Source organism: Oncorhynchus keta, chromosome 37, assembly GCF_023373465.1.
Source record: "Oncorhynchus keta strain PuntledgeMale-10-30-2019 chromosome 37, Oket_V2, whole genome shotgun sequence".
Classification (NCBI taxonomy): domain Eukaryota; kingdom Metazoa; phylum Chordata; class Actinopteri; order Salmoniformes; family Salmonidae; genus Oncorhynchus; species Oncorhynchus keta.
The window spans coordinates 1,437,724-1,463,328 of record NC_068457.1 but is presented as its reverse complement, the minus strand read 5'-3'; the positions used below and the strand labels follow the sequence as shown (position 1 = coordinate 1,463,328).

Sequence of the window (25,605 nt, the reverse complement as noted above, 5' to 3'; positions counted from 1 at the left end):
ACTAGTATTTTATATAAAACCTACCTTACGCATCCAGTTTTTCCATTTTCCACCAAAATCACAATATGCGGTTTACATTGTTATTTGTGCGGGTCTAATTCCTTAAAAGGAAAAGCAGAATCTCTCTTGGATAGCAATAATAGTTCATGTGGTGCTCTTTGATGCCCCAGTTTTGGGGCATTTATGAATAAATGTTTACTTAAATTCAGATGTTTATATGTTATTGATTTCTTTACAACAATGTAATTGTTTGAGTTCAGGTGAAGGATGAGTGACTAGGTGCATCCTTGTCATATAAATATGCTTATTCATTCATGATGTTTGATACATTCTGCAATGAGTTAATCTGGCTTTGAATCTGCAACAGAACATGTCAACAAGTTAGGTCTGAATTTATTTAAAACAGCAGTGCATTCTGACACAATGAATTGAATCTTGTTCAAATAGTTGGCAGAAATGATAAGGTATTAAATAAAGCTCTCCACTGGCTGAAGAAGAAGAGGATCTGGTAAAATAAAATAAAAATAAATGCCTTTTTTTCTAATGTGCTAATATCATTGTAGGTAGCTAGCTAGCTGTATTTGTATTTGTATTAATTATGGATCCCCATTAGCTGCTGCCAAAACAGCAGCTACTCTTCCTGGGGTCCAGCAAAATTAAGACTGTTTATATAATTTTTAAAACAATACATTCACAACACACTGCGTGCCCTCAGGCACCACTACCACATATCTACAGTACTAAATCAATGTGTATGTATAGTGCGTATATAGGTTCTTTGCAAAACCTATCCTAGTATTTGTGGAACATCATAAATATCTGACTGCTACTAGAATAGTATTTTGTACAAGACAAGACCAAATGCATAAATAAAACAACCAATATTAGTTAAATAAAATATGTAAGAGTAAATTAAAATGTTCAATATATCTTTCGATTTGGATCAAGGTAGCTAATGACTAGCTAGCAGACAGCAAAGGTTTCAGTTAGAGATGACCTGCAGGAGCTTGCAGGGATTTGTCGTCTTGCATAATGTCTACTTTGATGCTAATTAACATTTACGAATCTATCAGTAAATCGAGCTGAATATTGATAAGTCACCTTTTTCCCCGAGAGATTTGCATGGTTATCAAAACGTCATGCAACAGCCAACAATAAAAACACAACCCATGTTTGACGTATTTTTAAAAAATCCAATGGATAAAACGAATGGTGGAAAAATAATTGGAACCATTTCTGTTTTGACCGCTAGGTTTTATGGGTATTATGACACGCCCATAAAAATAATTGGAACCCCGGTGGGCGTGTCATAATACCCATAAAACCAAGCGGTCAAAACAGAAATGGTTCCAATTATTTTTACACCATTATTTTTCCTCAATTCTAGGGGTGTGCCGATCTCGTCGTACTTGTATTCTTAATCATATTTGTTTTATAAAACTTGATAATCATAATCAGATTTACTCGTGATTGGAACACCTGAAAGTGTGCTTTAAATGCCTGGTAAAGCCTATACTTTAAGTGTGCATTACTATCACACATTGTTCAAAGCTAAATGACCCTGACAGATGAAAATGCACATAAGGGCTATTTACGTATTCAGTCCTATTCAATTATCAACAAATTAGGCCAATAAATACCCTGATGAATGACTGGCTACTACTGCCTGTGTTTATTCCAGACAGATTTAGATTAAGGTAGGCTAATTTGCTTGCCCCATATATTGTTTCACTTTAGAGAGGATACATTTTTTCCTCTCTCGACACTTATGCCACAACATTTGTTAAATAAACATGCCTGGATGAGAATAAATAATAATAGCAAGAAGAATGGTCTTGAATCACAACATAATTTTCAGCAATGGAAAAATTAAACCGACAGACTGATTGATTGAATTTATTTGACAATTTGTAAAATAAACTCAGTAAAAAAAGGAAACATCCCTTTTTCAGGACCCTGTCTTTCAAAGATAATGCGTTGAAATCCAAATAACTTCACAGATCTTCATTGTAAAGGGATTAAACACTGTTACCCATGTTTGTTCAATGAACCATAAACAATGAATGAACATGCGCCTGTGGAACGGTCGTGAAGACACTAACAGCTTACAGACGGTAGGCAATTAAGGTCACAGTTATGAAAACTTAGGACACTAAAGAGGGATTTCTACTGACTCTGAAACACACCAAAAGAAAGATGCCCAGGGTCCCTGCTCATCTGCATGAACGTGCCTTAGGCATGCTGCAAGGAGGCATGAGGACTGCAGATGTGGCCAGGGCAATAAATTGCAATGTCCGTACTGTGGGACTCCTAAGGCAGCGCTACAGGGACACAGGGCAGACAGCTGATCATCCTCGCAGTGGCAGACCACGTGTAACAACACCTGCACAGGATCGGTACATCTGAACATCACACCTGCGGGACAGGTACAGGATGGCAACAACAACTGCCCAAGTTACACCAGGAACGCACAATCCCAGTGCTCAGACTGTCCGCACTAGGCTGAGAGACGCTGGACTGAGGGCTTGTAGGCCTGTTGTAAGACAGGTCCTCACCAGACATCAGCGGCAACAACGTCGCCTATGGGCACAAACCCACCGTCGCTGGACCAGACAGGACTGGCAAAAAGTGCTCTTCAATGATGAGTTGCGGTTTTGTCTCACCAGTGGTGATGGTTGGATTCGCATTTATCGTCAAAAGAATGAGCGTTACACCGAGGCCTGTACTCTGAAGCGGGATCGATTTGGAGGTGGAGGATCCGTCATGGTCTGGGGCGGTGTGTCACAGCATCATCGGACTGAGCTTGTTGTCATTGCAGGCAATCTCAACGCTGTGCGTTACAGGGAAGACATCCTCCTCCCTCATGTGGTACCCTTCCTGCAGGCTCATCCTTACATGACCCTCCAGCATGACAATGCCACCAGCAATACTGCTCGTTCTGTGCGTGATTTCCTGCAAGACAGGAATGTCAGTGTTCTGCCATGGCCAGCGAAGAGCCCGGATCACAATCCCATTGAGCACGTCTGGGACCTGTTGGATTGGAGGGTGAAGGCTAGGGCCATTTCCCCCCAGAAATGTCTGGGAACTTGCAGGTGCCTTGGTGGAAGAGTGGGGTAACATCTCACACCAAGAACTGGCAAATCTGGTGCTGTCCATGAGGAGGAGATGCACTGCAGTGCTTAATGCAGCTGCCTTGTCTCCCTTGTCTCACATACCCTTAATACAGTGAGGCAAAAAGGTATTTAGTGAGCCACCAATTGTGCAAGTTCTCCCGCTTAAAAAGATGAGAGAGGCCTGTAATTTATCATAGGTACACTTCAACTATGACAGACAAAATGAGAAAAGAAAATCCAGAAAATCACATTGTAGGATTTTTAATGAATTAATTTGAAAATTATGGTGGAAAATAAAGTATTTGGTCACCTACAAACATGCAAGATTTCTGGCTCTCACAGACCTGTAACTTCTTCTTTAAGAGGCTCCTCTGTCCTCCACTCGTTACCTGTATTAATGGCACCTGTTTGAACTTGTTATCAGCATAAAAGACACCTACCTGTCCACAACCTCAAACAGTCACACTCCAAACTCCACTATGGACAAGACCAAAGAGCTGTCAAAGGACACCAGAAACAAAATTGTAGACCTACACCAGGCTGGGAAGACTGAATCTGCAATAGGTAAGCAGCTTGATTTGAAAAAAAATCAACTGTGGGAGCAATTATTAGGAAATGGAAGACATACAAGACCACTGATAATCTCCCTCGATCTGGGGCTCCACGCAAGATCTCACCCCGGTTATCACAAGAACGGTGGGAAAAAATCTCAGAACCACACGGGGGGACCTAATGAATTACCTGCAGAGAGCTGGGACCAAAGTAACAAAGCCTACCATCAGTAACACACTACGCCGCCAGGGACTCAAATCCTGCAGTGCCAGACGTGTCCCCTTGCTTAAGCAGGCCCGTCTGAAGTTTGCTAGAGAGCATTTGGATGATCCAGAAGAAGATTGGGAGAATGTCATATGGTCAGATGAAACCAAAATAGAACTTTTTGGTAAAAAGTCAACTCGTCGTGTTTGAAGGACAAAGAATGCTGAGTTGCATCCAAAGAACACCAAACCTACTGTGAAGCATGGGGGTGGAAACATCATGCTTTGGGGCTGTTTTTCTGCCAAGGGACCAGGACGACTGATCCTTGTAAACGAAATAATGAATGGGGCCATGTATCGTGAAATTTTGAGTGAATACCTCCTTCCATCAGCAAGGGCATTGAAGATGAAACGTGGCTGGGTCTTTCAGCATGCCAATTATCCCAAACACACCGCCCAGGCAACGAATGAGTGGCTTCGTAAGAAGCATTTCAAGGTCCTGGAGTGGCCTAGCCAGTCTCCAGATCTCAACCCCATAGAAAATCTTTGGAGGGAGTTGAAAGTCCGTGTTGCCCAGCAACAGCCCCAAAACATCACTGCTCTTGAGGAGATCTGCATGGAGGAATGGGCCAAAATATCAGCAACAGTGTGTGAAAACCTTGTGAAGACTTACAGAAACATTTGACCTCTGTTATATACCCTTTGTTGGCAATGACAAAGTATTGAGATAAACTTTTGTATTGACCAAATATTTATTTTCCACCATAATTTGCAAATAAATTCATTAAAAATCCTACAATGTGATTTTCTGGATTGTTGTAGTGTAGTTGAAAATAGTTGCAGTGTACCTATGATGAAAATTACAGGCCTCTCTCATCTTTTTAAGTGGGAGAACCTGCACAATTGGTGGCTGACTAAATACTTTTTTGCCCCACTGTATATAAAACAATCAATCCCTAATATATACAAGAAAATCACAATACAATAAACAACAGGTAGCAAAAGGCAGACCATAAGCTAAACCCAGGCATTTCCTTCTCAGCCACATACTATAATCTTATGACTCACTTTTGAGACATACTACTATTTAGCCATTTTGTCAGTGAGAACTTGAAACTACCTCATTATTTTAGAAGACTATTGCAAAGAATGGCAGCTGAGTATGAAAAAGTTTATTTCCCCATACCACTTTTAAATCTAAAAGGAACAACGTCAGTTTCACTCCTTCTCGTGGAATAGTTATGGTTATCCCTTAATAATTTAAAGACAAAGTAGACCTACAAAACAACAAAGTAGGCCAAAACATTTCGAATCCCCCCGTACCTTCTCCGCTATGCAATCTGGTTTCAGAGCTGGTCATGGGTGCACCTCAGCCACGCTCAAGGTCCTAAATGATATCATAACCGCCATCGATAAAAGACAATACTGTGCTGGCAGTATTCGTCTGTAGTCCGGACCTCTGGCAGTCTCTATGGGGGTGCCACAGGGTTAAATTCTTGGGCCGACTCTCTTCTCTGTATACACCAATGATGTCGCTCTTGCTGCTGGTGATTCTCTGATCCACCTCTACGCAGACGACACCATTCTGTATACTTCTGGCCCTTCTTTGGACACTGTTTTAACTAACCTCCAGACGAGCTTCAATGCCATACAACACTCCAATTGCTCTTAAATGCAAGTAAATTATTCCATTTAAAAATCTCCTTGCCAACAAAGAGGCTTCTCCTCTTGGTCTTTCGGCCCAAAATTCAAAACCGGAGGAAGCCAACCCTCTCAGCACGGAGCGCCTTGACAAAATTGTCAAGAACTTTTGCACCTTTGACCCCATTCCAGGGAAGCCAAACAACACAGACATTCTTATCAGACAAAATGCCACCAGCTGTCCATCACTACTGTAAATAAAAACACAGCATCTTGTTTACATTCTTTATTGTAACCACAATGTCACAAATCATTTGCATCTACCTTTCCAATTACTTTTAGAGTTTGGGATTTACAAATGTGTGCTTTTCATGTCATTTTTCGTTAATTCCAGTTAGGATTTAAGTATAACATTTGAGTGGTGGCTTTAGTGAGAGGTGTAATGCTTTAATATTCAATAATATCTGCCCTCCGAATTCATATCGAAGGAGAATTTTTCACGCCCTTATTAGTTACAGTGTTTAAGTTTGAACGTACAGACTGGCACTAAGAACAGCGGGAAAGTTTCCCTAGTCAACGCCATTATTAGCGCAATGCCCTTCCCCATGGGCTAGGTCCGTCTTCTGTGCGCGGCTCTGTCGCCCATCCCATGCCCCATGCCCCCTGCCTTGAACCTTGCGCGCCCACGGCTATTTCAGTGGATACAGCTGGAGAACTGCAAGGCAATCCCATTGTGCGCCACTCGGGAGCCATGACCTATATGACCAATAAATATTGTCCTGCTAATAACAGGGTTAATAATATATCTGTGAGAAGATCCAAGGGGCTTTTATATAATTCTAAATTAATAATAATAATAATCGCTTTGTTTAAAAAATAATATTTTGGAAATTATTTTGTTTTCAAATAACGTAAAATGAGCGAGAAAAAGGTCATTCTTGAACATGGGGTGAAACATTTATTAATTTGTAATTAAATTGTTACTAATTTGTAATTAAAGCCAGTTTGTTATTTAGAATTATTTATTTTGGTTTTTAGAGGGAGAGAAACCAAAAACCTTCAGTCATCTTATGGATCTGCCAGTCGAGGCCGGCATGTGTATTGAACCAGCATCTGTAGCAACACAGCTTACACTGCGATGCAGTGTCACCGCTGCGCCACTAAGGTGCTGTGCAATATAACCGGTCGGGAGAGGCCACAGTACTACAGAGACACAGTAGCGCCTTGGGACCCAAAAGCATAATCAGTGCTCTAACCCCCCCTTGGGCTGGTCTGGAGCAATGAAGTAGTGACTCAGGGTACAGTACTAAACCACAAATTACCTCTAAATCCCAGAGAATAGTCACAAAACTTTTAGTGGAGCAACCACTGTACCAAGCAGTCAAACAGGGAAATGGCTTCAATTTTTCCACCATTCATTTTTCCCATAGGGAATTTTAGAAACACTTAAAATAAGGTCTGTGTTTTGTGTAGGTTTACCTTGGCTTGATGTTTTGACAACCATGTAAATCTCTCTCGGACAATATGCCTTTTATTATTATATTCGGCTCGATTTACGTTCAGATTCGAAAATGCTAATTTACATCAAAGTAGACATCATGCAAGACTACAAATCCCTGCAATCTCCAGCACATCTTCTCTAGCTGACACCTTTGCTAACAGGTATTGTGTCAATTTAAAACTTGCACAAGACAGTTTAAATAATTGTCAATTTAATCCAATGAACCATTGCCTTTCTGTTCAAAATTTTGCCCAAATGTGTCTAATTGTTTTTTGAATAACTTTTCAAGTACACTCTCCTCAAACAATATCATGGTATTCTTTCACTGTAATAGTTACTGTAAATTGGACAGTGCAGTTACCTTAAATTCGTGTTAATTGTTCTGCCAATATCAGATATGTCTATGTCCTGGGAAATGTTCTTGTTTACTTACAACCTCATGCTAATCGCATTAGCCTACGTTAGCTCAACTGATCCTGAAGAAATTAAAGAAATGTAGCCAATTTCTTAATTACTACATTTGACTACCATTAGACAGTTAATCCAGAGATTCTTACCTTTGCCTCGATTTGGCAGTCTCATCCAGATCATCATGGCATTTGTAGCTCTTCATGATAGCCACATTAGCATCTAATTAGCGGTTCATTTTTTTGTGTGGGGGGGTAAATACAGGCGAATATATCGCGATTTTAGAGATATACAAGGTTATCAAAACGTCTCGCCAGGGTAAGCATACCTACACGAAACACAGCCCTTATTTTAAGTGTTTCTAAAATCCCCTATGGGAAAAATGAATGGTGGAAAAACGATTGGAACCACTTCCTTGTTTGACCTCTGGGTTTTATGGGTATTATGACTCATACTGTGGTACTCTAATGAGTCTTAACATAGCAATCAATGGTTCAGTACAGTGTATTGATACATACTGTACCATAGATCTGGCAGACGACTGCGATGAAATTTCTCTGGACCGCGACCACAGATTATTTATAGCATGCGTCATTAGATGAGCACGGAAAAAAAGAAGCAACAACAGTGTTTCGCACTCATACATATTTCTCAGCACATCAAGGTTGTTTATATTATTGTCTGTTTACACGGTGTATACTGTTTTGGGATTTAAAAAGGTACCTTTGCAGTTACATGTAGCCATTGTTAGTTTGTATTAGCAACGTGGAAGAAAAGATATTCGGAGCTTCAAAACGAGAGGCCTGCTAGCTACTGTTTGCTTGTTGCAACAAGAACCAGCTACAAGAAACCCTCACGAGTTGGTCTTGTTTGAGCAGAAACGTTTTCCACAAATTTCAGGTACGTTAATGTTCTCTACTTGTATATCTGAACGTTGTATTTCGTAACACGTTGTATAACTAGTTAATTAACTTGCATACAGTATTTTAGTACAGTAACTATCTACGTGTGTGGTCATAGATTGCTACAGTTGTTACCTCCCCTGTCCATCTGTGCTAGCTAGCTAACGTGGTCAAGCCAAATAGGGTCTTTGGTCAAATGAACAACCTTAGCTTACCAAGATCAGCCGGTGTGTCAAACACACAGGCCGGTCGGATTTAACTAACTAGTAATGTTATGTGGAGTAAACTGAAACGTAACTGTTCGCTAATTAACTAACTATGTTAGCAGCATGTGTTGGCTAGCTAATGTTAGCGTAGGCAGCATGTTGTGATACAATAAATGCAAACAATCTTGCATCAACGAAGTGGAAATCCACGGTTCTCGTAAGACTAACGCCGTTTATTATGACCATGTTTAAATTATCTTCCCCTTTAGTGCTCAATCATCATGGCTGATGACTTTGACATAGAAGCAATGCTTGAGGCTCCATATCGAAAGGTGGGTTTTGGCCTAAGGTATTGTTTGTGATTGTAATGCACTTTATTGTAAATACTGTGGTGGTCTATGTCACTTCTTTGCCCCAGACCCAAAATGTCTAGCCTATTCTATGTGTGTTTCTGATGTGATGCTGCAGTTCCTTTTCAGACTATGAATAAATGCCCATCTATCTCTTTTTGTAGACTTGCCTAACGATATCTCACCTCTACTTCCATGAATTCCAGTGTGATCTGTCAAAAAATGAAGGTAGTAATTGCCCAATGTATTGCTGTACTGTGGTCCCCTTGGTAACATAATTGTGGTCATTGAATGGCCAGTCTACAAGGCGAATGCAGTGGATGCACAATAACATTTAATTGAGGGACTGGGTTCTTGATCAGGCCTAGTTGGCATTGTCCTTTATCTCAACAACTGGGCTAATGTTTTGTGCATGGACTATGCCGAACCTGTCAACAAATGCCTAAACCATCTTCTGAGCATGTGGGTGTTAACCAAGAGTTTGACAGCTGTCAAACAATGTCTGTCACATATCTGAGAAGTTTGTCAAAAAGTAGAAAAGTGTTCAGAATAGATTCCGTATTTTAGCCTACATGGCAGACGATTGTAGGCCAAACCTTCTGACTGTTTCACCTCACATACAGCCTTTCTGCTTTGTGATAAACTGCAGAACTTTAGCCAGCTCGATTAGAAAAACACAAATGCCCATCGGGCCTGGTCGGGAAGCCAGTTCCTTTAATTTAAAAGACATACCATGGAGAGAGTATTCAAATATCTGTATGCATGGTGTGGTTGTTCCACATGATTGACTTTACCCTGCTATTGATTTAAGACCGATATAGTGAAATCGGCCTCTGTAAATGATAAAGGTTTGGTTAGCTGACACATTATAGAAAACATGATTGCATGTCCTTTACTTTCAATACATGAGATGTGTATGGTTAAGTACAGGACGCAGGTATGTTAGTTCACAATGTTCACTCTCATTTCTCATTCCAGTGAGGAAGGAAGTGTGGATTTTGTCGTTACACTGCATTCACCAACAAGTTATACATTTGACATAACCTGTATAACTGAAAATAGCTTTTTCTCCATGGTTGACCAGAATGTAATTTTTTTGCATGCTCATTCACGAGGAGTACATGTTTATTTATTCATAAGTCCATTATATTTGCCACACTTTGATGTAAGGCCTATATTTAATAGAGTACAAACAGTAGGAAACATGGAACTCTTCTATGCTGCTGGCGACAGTACCAACTAGGGAGTTTCATTTACCTCATCTTATATTTGATCATGACTTTCCTTGGTAGTTGATATTACTAAGCAGTGTGAATCCCTGTTTGCTTCAGGGCGAGATGTGTGACAGAGGTGGCATCGAGCTCTTACAGTCCACGAACGAAAATTGGTGAAGATCACTGGAATGGCACCCTCCCACTGGAAATCGATCAGTTTTGGGTTGCTAGCATGGCCACATTGGTCTTTGGCAAAGAATAGCCTGGGAACTGATCTGGATGGGGCTGCTTAAGAAAAATGCACCAGAGATATGACTTTAGATATGGATATTTACTCATAGAACTTGACTAGATGCTAAATGTCTCATCGACAGTATGATTGGAGAGAGAGAGAACAAGTGAATAGACACTATTTTAAAGCCCCTAACTGTAGATCTCAGTCCCCATGTAAACTTTAGCATGAATACTTTTTTAAACAATTATTATATTTTCTCTTGTTCCCACCCCCCGTTTATCCTGACAACTTCAAATGTTGCCTCTTCGTCCTCATGCTGTTCTTCTATCGACCCTGCTTAGGATGAGATCAAGCACAGTAGTCCAAATGGGCACAAGGAACACAGCAAGAAGTAAGTGAAACAGACATGGTGTAGTAACAAGCAACGCTCACCCAAATCTATTTATTATTTTGACAATTGTTCTAAAATGTTTATTGATCTTCACTTATTCACTGCCTCACATTGAGTCATTCTCTTTCCTCAGGAAAAAAAAGAGCAGGAGTCGGAGCAGAGACAGGAAGAGAAGCAAAAGCCGGGATCACAAGAAGAGCCATGACCACAAGCGGAGCCGCAGCCACGAGCGAAAGCGGAGCCGCAGCAGGGAGAGGCGCCGGAGCAGAGAGCGCAGCGGCCGCTACAGGGACCACAAGACCACCTTGTATGTATGCATGCCTCATCTGGTGTCAGTATTTCCCTTCAGTCTGCATCACCCTAGTTTTAGAGGCTGCTGCCCTATGTACATAGTCATGGAACACTGGTCACTTTAATAATGTTTACATTCTGTTTTACCAACTTCATGTATATACTGTCTTCTAGTTGAGGCCTTTCCTATTTAACTATTGCTGTACATATACTATTCTTCAGATACACTACATATTCTAACCATGTTGTCTTTATATATATATATATATATATATACATACATACAGTGGGGCAAAAAAATATTTAGTCAGCCACCAATTGTGCAAGTTATCCCACTTAAAAAGATGAGAGAGGCCTGTAATTTTCATCATAGGTACACTTCAAAATGAGAAAAAAATCCAGAAAATCACATTGTAGGAATTTTAATGAATTTATTTGCAAATTATGGTGGAAAATAAGTATTTGGTCAAAAAACAAACAAGCAAGATTTCTGGCTCTCACAGACCTGTAACTTCTTCTTTAAGAGGCTCCTCTGTCCTCCACTCGTTACCTGTATTAATGGCACCTGTTTGAACTTGTTATCATTATAAAAGACACCTGTTCACAACCTCAAACAGTCACACTCCAAACTCCACTATGGCCAAGACCAAAGAGCTGTCAAAGGACACCAGAAACAAAATTGTAGACCTGCACCAGGCTGGGAAGACTGAATCTGCAATAGGTAAGAAATCAACTGTGGGAGCAATTATTAGGAAATGGAAGACATACAAGACTGATAATCTCCCTCGATCTGGGGCTCCACGCAAGATCTCACCCCGTGGGGTCAAAATTATCACAAGAACGGTGAGCAAAAATCCCAGAACCACACGGGGGGACCTAGTGAATGACCTACAGAGAGCTGGGACCAAAGTAACAAAGCCTACCATCAGTAACACACTACGCCGCCAGGGACTCAAATCCTGCAGTGCCAGACGTGTCCCCCTGCTTAAGCCAGTACATGTCCAGGCATTTGGATGATCCAGAAGAAGATTGGGAGAATGTCAGATGAAACCAAAATATAACTTTTTGGTAAAAACTCAACTCGTCGTGTTTGGAGGACAAAGAATGCTGAGTTGCATCCAAAGAACACCATACCTACTGTGAAGCATGGGGGTGGAAACATCATGCTTTGGTGCTGTTTTTCTGCAAAGGGACCAGGACGACTGATCCGTGTAAAGGAAAGAATGAATGGGGCCATGTATCGTGAGATTTTGAGTGAAAACCTCCTTCCATCAGCAAGGGCATTGAAGATGAAACGTGGCTGGGTCTTTCAGCATGACAATGATCCCAAACACACCGCCCGGGCAATGAATGAGTGGCTTCGTAAGAAGCATTTCAAGGTCCTGGAGTGGCCTAGCCAGTCTCCAGATCTCAACCCCATAGAAAATCTTTGGAGGGAGTTCAAAGTCTGTGTTACCCAGCAACAGCCCCAAAACATCACTGCTGTAGAGGAGATCTGCATGGAGCAATGTGCCAAAATACCAGCAACAGTGTGTGAAAACCTTGTGAAGACTTACAGAAAACATTTGACCTCTGTTATATACCCTTTTGTTGGAAATGACAAAGTATTGAGATAAACTTTTTACCTCTGTCATTGCCAACAAAGGGTATATAACAAAGTATTGAGATAAGTATTTGGTCAATAACTAAAGTTTATTTTCCACCATAATTTGCAAATAAATTCATAAAAAGTCCTACAATGTGATTTTCTGGATTTTTTTTCTCATTTTGTCTGTCATAGTTTGTGTGCCTATGATGAAAATTACAGGCCTCTCTCATCTTTTTAAGTGAGAGAACTTGCACAATTGGTGGCTAAGTATTTTTTTGCCCCACTATACATGCATGCATACATGCATACATACATACATACATACATACATACATACATACATACATACATACATACATACATACATACATACATACATACATACATACATACATACATACACACACACACAGTTGAAGTCGGAAGTTTTACATTCACTAAATTGACTGTGCCTTTAAACAGATTGGAAAATTCCAGAAAATTATGTTGTGCCTTTAGAAGCTTCTGATAGGCTAATTGACATAATTTGAGTCAATTGGAGGAGTACCTGTGGATGTATTTCAAGGCCAACCTTCAAACTCAGTGCCTCTTTGCTTGACATCACGGTAAAGTCAAAAGAAATCATCCAAGACCTCAGAAAATATTGTAGACCTCCACAAGTCTGGTTCATCCTTGGAAGCAATTTCCAAATGCCTGAAGGTACCATGTTAATCTGTACAAACAATAGTACGCAAGTATAAACACCATGGGACCACGCAGCCGACATACCGCTCAGGAAGGAGTCGCGTTCTGTCTCCTAGAGATGAACGTGCTTTGGTGCGAAAAGTGCAGCTCTATCCCAGAACAACAGCAAAGGACCTTGTTAAGATGCTGGAGTAAACAGGTACAAAAGTATCTATATCCACAGTAAAACAAGTCCTATATTGACCTAACCTGAAAGACCCCTCAGCAAGGAAGAAGCCACTGCTCCAAAACTGCCAAAAAAAGCAAGACTACAGTTTGCAACTGCACATTGGGACAAAGATTGTACTTTTTGGAGAAATGTACTCTGGTCTGATGAAACAAAAATAAGATTGTTGGCCATAATGACCATTGTTATGTTTGGTGGAAGAAGGGGGAGGCTTGCAAGCCGAAGGACACCATCCCAACCATGAAGCACGGGGGTGGCAGCATCATGTTGTGGGGGTGTTTTGCTGCAGGGGGGACTGGTGCACTTCACAAAATAGATGGCATGATGAGGGAGGAAAAGTACGTGGATATATTGAAGCAACATCTCAAGACATCAGTCAGGAAGCTAAAGCTTGTTCACCAATGGGTCTTCCAAATGGACAATGACCCCAAGCATACTTCCAAAGTTGTGGAAAAATGGCCTAAGGACAACAAAGTCAAGGTATTGGAGTGGCCATCACAAAGCCCTGACCTCAATCCCATAGAAACGTTTTTGGCCGAATTGAAAAAGCGTGTGTGAGCAAGGTCTCCAAACCTGATTCAGTTACACCAGCTCTGTCAGGAGGAATAGGCCAAAATTCAATGGAAGTTTACCCAACACATTTGACCCAAGTTAAACAATTTATAGGCAATGCTACCAAATACTAATTGAGTGTATGTAAACTTCTGATTCCACTGGGAATGTGATGAAAGAAATAAAAGCTGAAATAAGTAATTCTCTCTACTGTTATCCTGACATTAAACATTCTTTAAAAAATGTGGTGATCCTAACTGACCTAGACAAGGGATCTTTACAAGTATTAAATATCAGGAATTGTGAATAACTGAGTTTAAATGTATTTGGTTAAGGTGTATGTAAACTTCAGACTTCAACACTAATGTGTATATTATATTATATTGTATTGTACCAGTCAAAAGTTTTAGAACACCTACTCATTCAAGGGATGGATTTTCTCCATCTTTGTCTCAGCCATTGATGGAAAGCTATGCCTTTCTGGTCAATTTAAAATCAAGCTGAATGAGAATGAAACTCACATTACCTTGTACAATTTTATTGCTCGCATAAACTTATTTGGCAGATGTTGTTGCGGGTGTAGCAAAATGCTTGTGTTCCTAGCTTCAACCGTGCAGTAATATCTAACAATACACACATCTAAAAATGTTAAGCATGGAATTAAAAAAAATTGAAATGTTAGGACGAGGAATGTCCAAGTCCGGAGTATGAATGTATGTCTCATTCAAGGGTTTTTCTTTATTTTTCATATTTTCTACATTGTAGAATAATAGTGAAGACATCAAAGCTATGAATGAGTCTATTTATATTTGAGATTCTTCAAAGTAGCCACCCTTTGCCTTCACAGCTTTGCACACTCTTGGCATTCTCTCAACCAGCTTCACCTGGAATGCTTTTCCAAGTTCCCACATATGCTGAGCACTTGTTGGCTGCTTTTCCTTCACTCTGTAGTCCAAACTCATCCCAAACCATCTCAATTGGGTTGAGATCAGGTGATTGTGGAGGTCAGGTCATCTGATGCAGCACTCCATTAAGCTCCTTCTTGGTCAAATAGCCCTTACACAGCCTGGAAGTGTGCTGGGTCATTGGCCTGTTTGAAAAACTAATTATAATCCCAGTAAGCGCAAGCCAGATGCAGCGTATCGCTGCAGAATGCTGTGGTAGCCATGCTGGTTAAGTGTGCCTTGAATTCTAAATAAATCAGACGGTATCACAAGCAAAGCACCATCACACCTCCTCCTGCTGGTAACTCTAATAAACATATCCTCTGCGGCAGAGGTAACTCTGGGTCTTCCTTTCCTGTGGCGGTCCTCATGAGAGCCAGTTTCATCAGTGTGCCTTGAATTCTAAATACAGTGCCTTGCGAAAGTATTCGGCCCCCTTGAACTTTGCGACCTTTTGCCACATTTCAGGCTTCAAACAAAGATATAAAACTGTATTTTTTTTTGTGAAGAATCAACAACAAGTGGGACGCAATCATGAAGTGGAACGACATTTATTGGATATTTCAAACTTTTTTTAACAAATCAAAAACTGAAAAATTGGGTGTGCAAAATTATTCAGCCCCTTCACTTTCAGTGCAGCAAACTCTCTCCAGAAGTTCAGTGAGGATCTCTGAATGATCCAATGTTGACCTAAATGACTAATAATGATAAATACAATCCACCTGTGTGTAATCAAGTCTCCGTATAAATGCACCTGCACTGTGATAGTCTCAGAGGTCCGTTAAAAGCACAGAGAGCACCATGAAGAACAACTAAAGTGGGGGGGACTTATGTCTGTCGACATTAGTCATAACTGCAGGACTAAATATCAGTATGTTACCCATTGTAAATATTAGCATATCTGCATGTAGTTACTTTATTTATAACTAATTTATCTCTAATCACATTAGGCTACAGCCCTATGACACTGTGGGCCTATGTGACAGTCTCATTGTAAAGTTATGTTTTCCTATCACTCCGTTTTATTCACTTTGAATAAATTTGCTGGAGCAAGGAAATAAATATTATTTATACACAGCAAGTCACCTGACAATATTGGTCTACTCTCCCTTTTTATTTACCTGTCATTCTCCTGTCATGTCTCCATGAGCTGAGATGCAAGGAAGGAATCCCTAGGACTTATTTTCTTGAGCTGCATAACCAAGTCCAAGTTCGTGGGCTAGAAGAACCATCTTCACATTTCTATCAAATGCCACATCTCCCCTGGAGCACTCCTGTAGCCTGGAGGAAGTGGAAACACACCTCAAATTCATCACGATCACCTTCACAGTCAGCACATTCTATCACGACAGAATCCCTGGTTGGTGGGGTCTATGGTGATTTTTCAGTCCAGTGTTTAGACCCTTAGGGCAAATCAAATTGGTATATTTGTGACGTGGAATAAAATACACTGTTGGCTGGCTGATTGCTGCTAGTTGTCATCTTGATCTCGACTCATTTGCGTCTCTAAGTCTGTACTAAGTACACACCCCTGAGGTGCCCCAGTGTTGAGGATAAGCGTGGCAGACGTGCCTTACCTCCTTGGGGCGGCCCATTAAGAAGTTCAGGATCCAGTTGCAGAGGGAGTGTTGAACGCTGAGCTGTAGTCATTCATTGTTTTTATTTAGCTTAGGCAAGTCTGTTAACAAATTATTATTTACAATGACAGCCTACCGGGGAACAGTGGGTTAACTACCTTGTTCAGGGGCAGAACAGCATATTTTTATCTTGTTAGCTTAGGTATTCGATCCAGCAACCTTTCAGTTACTGGTCCAACGCTCTAACCACCTAGGCTACCTGCCACCCCAAATGAACAGCATTCTCACGTGGGTGTTCCTTTTGTCCAGGTGGGAAAGGGCAGTGTGGAGTGTGATTGAGATTGCGTCATCTGTGGATCTTTTGGGGCAGTATGCCAATTGGAGTGGGTCTAGGGTATCCGGGAGGATGGTGTTGATGTGAGCCATTTTCAGCCTTTTAAAGCACTTCATGGCTACCGATGTGAGTGCTACGGGGCGGTAATCATTTAGGTAGGTTACCTTCGCTTCCATGGGCACAGGGACAATGGTGATCTGCTTGAAACATGTAGGTATTACAGACTCAGTCAGGAATAGGTTGTCAGTAAAGACACATTTACATTTACATTTAAGTCATTTAGCAGACGCTCTTATCCAGAGCGACTTACAAATTGGTGCATACACCTTATGACATCCAGTGGAACAGCCACTTACAATAGTGCATCTAAATCTTTTTAGGGGGGTGAGAAGGATTACTTACCCTATCCTAGGTATTCCTTGAAGAGGTGGGGTTTCAGGTGTCTCCGGAAGGTGGTGATTGACTCCGCTGTCCTGGCGTCGTGAGGGAGTTTGTTCCACCAGTAGGTCCACTCATGCTTTGAGTACACATCCTGGTAATCCATCTGGCCCAGCGGCTTTGTGAATGTTGACCTGTTTAAAGGTCTTGCTCACATCGGCTACTGAGAGCGTTCTCACACGGTCATCCAGAGCAGCTGGTGCTCTCGTGCATGCTTCAGTGTTGCTAGCCCCGACGCTAGCATAAAAGGCATTTACGTCATCTAGTAGGCTTGCGTCACTGGGCAGCTCGCATCTGGGTTTCCCTTTTGTTGTCCGTAGTAGTTTTCAAGCCCTGCCACATCCAACGAGCTTCGGAGCCGGTGTAGTAGGATTCAATCTTAATCCTTCATTGACTCTTTGCTTGTTTGATGGTTCATCTGAGGGCATAGCAGGATTTCTTATAAGTGGACAGATTAGTGTCTAGCTCCTTGAAAGCTGTGGATGTTGCCTGTAATCCATGGCTGCTGATTGGGATATGTACGTATTGTATAAACTGCCTTAATTTTGCTGGACCCCAGGAAGAAAGCAGCAGCTAATGGGGATCCATAATAAATTCAAATGCGTACGGTTTCTGTGGGGACGATGTTGTCGATGCACTTATTGATGAAGCCGATGACTGAGGTGGTATACTTCTCAATGCCATTGGATGAATCCCGGAACATATTCCAGTCTGTGCTAGCAAAACAATCCTGTAGTGTAGCATCCACGTCATCTGACCACTTCCGCATTGAGCGACTCTTGTACTTCCTTCTTTAGTTTTGGCTTGTAAGCAGGAATCAGGAGGATAGAATTATGGTCAGATTTGCCAAATGGAGTGCAGGGGAGAGCTTTATATGCATCTCTGTGTGTGGAGTAAAGGTGGAATAGAGCTTTTGATTTATTTTCCCCTCTGGTTGCACTGATTTAAGTTTGCCTGCATTAAAGTCCCTGGCCACTAGGAGTGCCACTTCTGGATGAGCATTTTCTTCTTTGCTTATGGCCTTATAAAGTTGATTGAGTGTGGTCTTCGTGCCAGCATCTGTCTGTGGTGGTAAATAGACAGCTACGAATAATATAGATGAGAGCTCTATTGGTAGATAGTGTGGTCTACAGTTTATCATAAGGTACTCTACCTCAGGCGAGCAATACCTCGAGACATCTTTAATATTAGACATCGCACACCAGCTGTTTTTGACAAAAAGACACACCCCCACCCCTCGTCTTACCAGATGTACAGTTTAAGTCGAAGGTTTACATACACCTTAGCCAAATACATATTAACTCAGTTTTTCACAATTCCTGACATTTAATCCAAGTAAAAAATCCCTGTTTTAGGTCAGTTAGGTCACCACTTTATTTTAAGAATATGAAATGTCAGAATAACAGTAGAGTGATTTATTTCAGCTTTTATTTATTTCACCACATTCCCAGTGGGTCAGAAGTTTTACATACTCAATTAGTATATGGAAGCATTGCCTTTAAATTGTTTAACATGGGTCAAACGTTTCGGGTAGCTTTCCACAAGCTTCCCACAATAAATTGGGTGAAATTTGGCCCATTCCTCCTGACAGAGCTGGTGTAACTGAGTCAGGTTTGTAGGCCTCCTTGCTCGCACACGATTTTTCAGTTCTGCCCACAAAATGTATACGGGATTGAGGTCAGGGCTTTGTGATGGCCACTCCAATACCTTGACTTTGTTGTCCTTAAGCCATTTTGCCACAACTTTGGAAGTATGCTTGGGGTCATTGTCCATTTGGAAGACCCATTTGCGACCAATCTTTAATATACCACACCATGATGCTGCCACCCCCGTGCTTCACGGTTGGGATGGTGTTCTTCGGCTTGCAAGCCTCCCCCTTTTCCACCAAACATAACGCTGGTCATTATGGCCAAACAGTTCTATTTTTGTTTCATCAGCTCCTTCCTGAGCGGTATGACAGCTGCGTGGTCCCATGGTGTTTATACTTGCGTACTATTGCTTGTACAGATGAACGTGGTACCTTCAGGCATTTGTAAATTGCTCCCAAGGATGAACCAGACTTGTGGAGGTCTACAATTGTTTTCTCTGAGGTCTTGGCTGATTTCTTTTGATTTTCCCATGATGTCAAGCAAAGAGACACTGAGTTTGAAGGTAGGCCTTGAAATACATCCACAGCTCCAATTGACTCAAATGATGTCAATTCGCCTATCAGAAGCTTCTAAAGCCATGATATCATATTCTGGAATTTTCCACAGGAATTGTGATACAGTGAATTATAAGTGAAATAATCTATATGTAAACAATTGTTGGAAAAATTACTTGTGTCCTGCACGAAGTAGATGTCCTAACCGACTTGCCAAAACTATAGTTTGTTAACAAGAAATTTGTGGGGTGGTTGAAAAACGAGTTTTAATGACAACAACCTGAGTGTATGTAAACTTCCGACTTCAACTGTAGCTCCTCTGTTCTGCCGGTGCATGGAAAATCCCGCCAGTTCTATATGATCTGTGTCGTCGTTCAGCAATGTCTCGGTGAAACCTAAGATATTACAGTTCTTAATGTCCCGTTGGTAGGATAATTGTAATCGTAGGTCATCAATTTTATTTTCCAATGATTGCATGTTAGCAAGTAGGACGGATGGCAGTGGAAGTTTACTCGCTCGCGGCGGATTCTCAGAAGGCAGCCCAATCTGCGTCCTCTTTTCCTTCGTCTTTTCTTCACGCAAATGACAGATATTTGGGCTCGTTTCCAGGAGAGCAGTATATCCTTCTCGTCGGACTCGAAGGCACACCTGTTAATTGAAATGCATTCCTGGTGACTACCTCATGAAGCTGGTTGAGAGAATGTCAAAAGTGTGCAAAGATGTCATCATGGCAAAGGGTGGCTACTTTGAAGAAACTCAAATATAAAATGTATTTTGATTTGTTTAACACTATTTTTGGTTACTACATGATTCCATATGTGTTATTTCATAGTTTTGACGTCTTCATTATTATTCTACATAGTAGAAAATAGTAAAACTAAAGAAAAACCCTTGAATGAGTAGGTGTGACCAAACGTTTGACTGGTACTGTACTCCGGACTCGGACATTCCTCGTCCTTATATTTCTATTTTTTTTTTCCATTCTTAACATTTTTAGATGTGTGTGTATGGTTAGATATTACTGCACTTACTTCAAGGAACACAAGCATTTTGCAACACCTGCAATAACATGTGCCAAATAAGTGTATGCGAGCAATACAATTGAACAGGGAAATGTGAGTCTCATTCACATTCAGCTTTGACCAAATTGACCAGAAAGGCATAGCTTTTCGTCAATGGTTGAGACAAGTATGGGGAAAATACATTTATCCTTGCAGGGTAAAGCCGGGTGTACACTACATGACTTTCAAAATCCTAACATCTCGTCGCCTCTCACATTAAACTATCTTTCCCGTAGTTTTTTGTCTTGTCAACGTAGTGGTGCACACACTAAACAATGTGGCACAGATCGGAGGAAGGGGGATGCCTAGTCAGTTGTAAAACTGAATGCATTCAACTCAAATGTGTCTTCCACATATAACCCAACCCCTCTGAATCAGAGAGGTGTTCGGGGCTGCCTTAATTGACATCCATGGCGCTAAGGGGCAGAATCACAGATTTTTATCTTGTCAGCTCTGGGATTCTATCCATCAACCTTTTGGTTACTGGCACAACGGCACAACGGCACAACGCTCCTACCCACCAGGCTACCGGCCGCCCCACACCCTTGGTCATGAGGATTCCTGACACTGCGCTGTCTCGCGAAAACAAATATGTAATTGTAAACATATTCAGTCAGCGTAGCCTAGTGGTTAGAGCGTTGGACTAGTAACCGTAAGGTTGCGAGTTCAAACCCCCGAGCTGACAAGGTACAAATCTGTCGTTCTGCCCCTGAACAGGCAGTTAACCCACTGTTCCCAGGCCGTCATTGAAAATAAGAATATGTTCATGTTAACTGACTTGCCTGGTTAAATAAAAAGGTAAAAAAAAAAAAAAAAAAAGACATTTGCTCTTGCCATGCAGAGTTGAAATATCTAGCCAATACCTTTTAAAAATATATATATTATTATTATTTATTTTTTTGTGATATCCAATTGGTAGTTACAGTTTTGTCCCATCGCTGCAACTCCCGTACGGGCTCGGTCGAGAGCCGTGCATCCTCCGAATCACGACTCCGCCAAGACGCACTGCTTCTTAACAATGCTTGCTTAACTCAGATGGTTGCATAACCCTTTCTCCGGGAACTGGGAGGTAGTGTGAAAACTACTGTGTACCCTGGCGCTCGCAGTGCAATCCTTTAGCAATGGAGCCGGGTTGCCAAAGTCCCCCAGAACCGTAGATAAACAAGCTCGTAAGGGTATCAGGCTGAATTCTATGGTCCCCAAGCAACCAGTATACCATTCATGGGGAGACTGCACATGCGCTGCAAATCTTCCTCAGCTAGTGGGGTGTGCACGTGCTGAGACTTGTATGCCTGAGGCAAGAATGCCTTCTGTTGGCATGCAGTGTTTTATACCAGCGCCGTCTGTCGGCTATACAGCAGACTAGTCATTTTTAGCCGGTTACGTTTTAGGCTTCTCTTCAAATCGCTAGTCAGAAAATAGTCTGCAGAGCCCTATCCTGCTAGAATGAACAATATGCATCTTCTAGCGATCTATTGATGGGACACAAAGTGTATTGCAGATAGCTGAGAATAATGCCAATGAAATGGAAGCTTGAAAAAAAGTGCAACTGCCAACCCTACCACTGTGTAGTGAGGTCAAAAACAAGAGCCGCTGTATAGTGGATAGGTATAACAAACGTAGAGGAATTCTTCCTTATCAACCCGTTCTACCTAGAGAGATGTCTATGCTGAACTGGAGAGAGGGTAGGGGAAAGAGCATGGAGTTCTTTGTGAACTGCCTCTTATAGGCTAGGGTGCTACTCCTAGGCTTTCCAGTCCTCCAGCCTACCATGGGGCTTGAGAGGTCAGAATTTCACTGTGATAGCTGCAAAGGACTGTTTGTGTCTGTCGGCTTTTCCGTTCTCAGTCCCCCTTGGTCCGGCGGAACATTGGACAACTCGATGCCGAGTTTGGCCGCGGCTTGCTTGCAGATGTCGATGAGCGTGTAACCTGGGAGGGGTTGGCAACCTTGTTACCGTCTGTGCCCTTGGCTAGGTGCCTGGGGACAGGTGCTGTGCTTGAGAGGGAGGTTGCGGGGGCTCCCCCTCACTTGCTCCATCCTCGGGCTCAAAGTTGGAGAAGCTGCTATTAGCTTGAGCCTCATATCTACCCTTCTCACAAGATTGTGTCTTCGTTAAATGGGTGAAGAGAATTAAGGTTATCCATCTCCTCTGCCCAGCTTTGTACAGACGAGCGCTTGTCCCCTATCCTGGGGGGTGGCTCGGATGCGGGAGTGCACAGAGCAGGAACAATCTTTTTTAGTCTCCTTCTCTTGCTAACCTTCGACAGTGTACTGCAGTGCAGACACGACTCTGGGTAGTCGACTGTTTCTTGAGTATGCTTGTGTCCTAAACGGGCAAAGCATAGAGATGGCTCTTTCTCTGAGATGCGAGAGCAACAGGGGGTAGAGCTGGAGCTCAGGTGCCTGTCTTGGGTCATCCTGGCAAGGGTAAGCGGTAGCAATGACTCTGTGGAGAGGTTAATGGCACCCAGTAAGCCGGAGAGCACCGCAAGGTGGAGTTGCTCTGTAGGCTAGCAGTGGTGTAAAGTGCTTAAGTTAAAATACTTTAAAATACTACATATCAACTTCTTAGGGCTGAAATCCCATTAATGGGATCGATATGACAACAGCCAGTGGGCGCCAAATTCAAAACAACAAATCTCATAATTAAAATTCCTCAAACATACATGTATCTTATACAATTTTAAAGGTTATCTTGTTGTTAATCCCACCACAGTGTCCGATTTCAAATAGGATTTACAGCGAAAGCACCACAAACGATTATGTTAGGTCAGAGCCAAGTCACAAAAACACTCAGTCATTTTTCCAGCCAAAGAGTGGATTCACAAAAAGCAAAAATAGAGATATATAATTCATCACTAACCTTTGATGATCTTCATCAGATGACACTCATAGGACTTCATGTTACACAATAAATGTATGTTTTGTTCGGTAAAGTTCACATTTATATAAAAAGAATCTCAGTATACATTGGGTGCGTTATGTTCAGTAGTTCCAAAAACATCTGGTCAATTTGCAGAGAGCTACATCAATTTATAGAAATACTCGTCATAAATGTTGATGAAAATACAAGTATTATACATGGAATTAAAGATATACTTCTCCTTAATGCAACCGCTGTGTCAGATTTAAAAAAAGCAAATCATGCTATAATCTGAGAACGGTGCTCAGAGAACAAATACATATACCCGCCATTTTGGAGTCAACAGAAGTCAGAAATAACATTATAGATATTCACTTACCTTTGATGATCTTCATCAGAATGCACTCCCAGGAATCCCAGTACCACAATAAATGTTTGATTTGTTCGATAATGTCCATTTATGTCCAAATAGCTACTTTTGTTAGTGCGTTTGGTAAACAGATTAAAACTCACGAAGCGCGTTCACTAGTTGCAGACGAAATGTCAAAAAGTTCCATTACAGACCGTAGAAACTTGTCAAACGATGTATGGAATCAATCTTTATGATGTTTTTAACATAAATCTTCAATAAAATTCCAATTGGAGAACTCCTTTGTCTTCAGAAATGCAAAGGAACGGGAGATACCTCTCATGTGAAATGCGTGTGACCAGACCTCTGACTCATTCAGCTCTCATTCGGCCCCACTTCCCAGTAGAAGCATCAAACAAGTTTCTAAAGACGGTTGACATCTAGTAGAAGCCTTAGGAAGTGCAAGATGACCAATATCCCACTGTATCTTCGATAGGGGCTGAGTTGAAAATCGAAGAACCTCAAATTTCCCACTTCCTGGTTGGATTATTTTAAGGTTTTTGCCTGCTATATGAGTTCTGTTTTACTCACAGACATCATTCAAACGGTTTTAGAAACTTCAGAGTGTTTTCTTTCCAAATATAATAATAATAATAATAATAATAATAATATGCATATATTAGCAACTGGGACTGAGGAGCAGGCAGTTTACTCTGGGCACCTTATTCATCCAAGCTACTCAAAACTGCCCCCCAGCCATAAGAAGTTAAGTAGGTTTTTTTGGTATCTTTACTTGACTATTTATATTTTTTGACAACCTACTTTTACTCCACTACATTCCTACATTCCTATCCTACGCTCTGCGGTGGAGTCCTTGAGGGTCCACCTGTGAACAGGTAAGTAGTAGAGCAGAGGTCCTAGTCAGTAGCTGAAGAGAATAGAGGCTCTTAATCATATACGTAAGGAAGCCAAAAAGAATGGAAGCTGGGAGCGGACTCCGGACCCTAATGTGAAGTGTAGTGGTCCACTATTGGCCGTTGCTCCTGTCTCTCTACGAGAGATGTGTGATTGGATATTCATGGACTCCGCTCCTAAAAGCGGACGCTACCCATAATTGAGAGACCTAACGAGTAATTGAAATATAATTCATTCTAGGTAATGCAATACAACATCAACGTCACACTGGCTTCTTATCTGGTGAGGTCTCATTGGCTATTGCTTACCACCGTTGTCAAAACTTGTCGTTGCACATCTCACTACAAGAGCATTGCATATTTTGTGCTGATAAAATAAAAGGTTGGAAAATATCTGGACGGTTCAAAGACTGGATCAGTGGCACTCAGATTGTGTCTCTGAGGGAGGAGAATTAACGCTTACATTAAACGAGTGTCAGTGACGGCCGCGTGCCTCGAGTAGGCAATGACATGGGGATTTTGTCTTCAATCTCTAAAACTTGTCTGGCAGAAATTGTGTAGTGTACATCTGGCTTAAGGGTTTTGTTCAAGAGAAGAGATACGGAATAAAGAGTTCCGACCCTTGACTAGGCCAAGATAGAAGTGTTTAGACAGAACAGAGCCATCACATGTTCCCCAATACCCCCCACTCCCACCTACAGTGTATTGACTGGCATACTTTAAGGTTTGGAGTGCCTTTTCCCTCTTATGAGATCAGTAGTAGTGGACTGAGATTAACCTTGTTTTCAATCACAGCTCTGGGCCGAAATTTAATGGTGGTTCCAGAGGGAAGATTGGCCCCCCACCTGTCATCAAGCTAAGGTTTCTATTTCACAATTTTTCTGTTGTTTGTGTGGGTAGTTTTGTGCTGTGTATGTGTGAA

General features: G+C 41.5%; 1 protein-coding gene across 5 annotated transcripts in view; it reads left to right on the top strand.

Annotated features, from left to right (window-relative positions):
• Positions 1–7,558: 7,558 nt before the first annotated feature.
• The window catches only part of rbm39a (RNA binding motif protein 39a), a 56,192-nt gene continuing 38,145 nt past the window's right edge, over positions 7,559–25,605 (top strand). For 2 of the 5 annotated variants that reach the window (XM_052498958.1, XM_035754813.2), the window contains exons 1-5: positions 7,559–8,318; positions 8,796–8,858; positions 10,667–10,716; positions 10,850–11,023; positions 25,479–25,544. In XM_052498958.1, the coding sequence (XP_052354918.1) occupies positions 8,808–8,858; positions 10,667–10,716; positions 10,850–11,023; positions 25,479–25,544 (341 nt within the window). In that variant the 5' untranslated portion in view covers positions 7,559–8,318; positions 8,796–8,807. Of the gene's footprint in view, positions 8,319–8,795; positions 8,859–9,040; positions 9,105–10,666; positions 10,717–10,849; positions 11,024–25,478; positions 25,545–25,605 lie in introns of all 5 variants that reach the window. The other 3 variants (XM_035754814.2, XM_052498957.1, XM_035754812.2) reach the window with 3 other exon arrangements.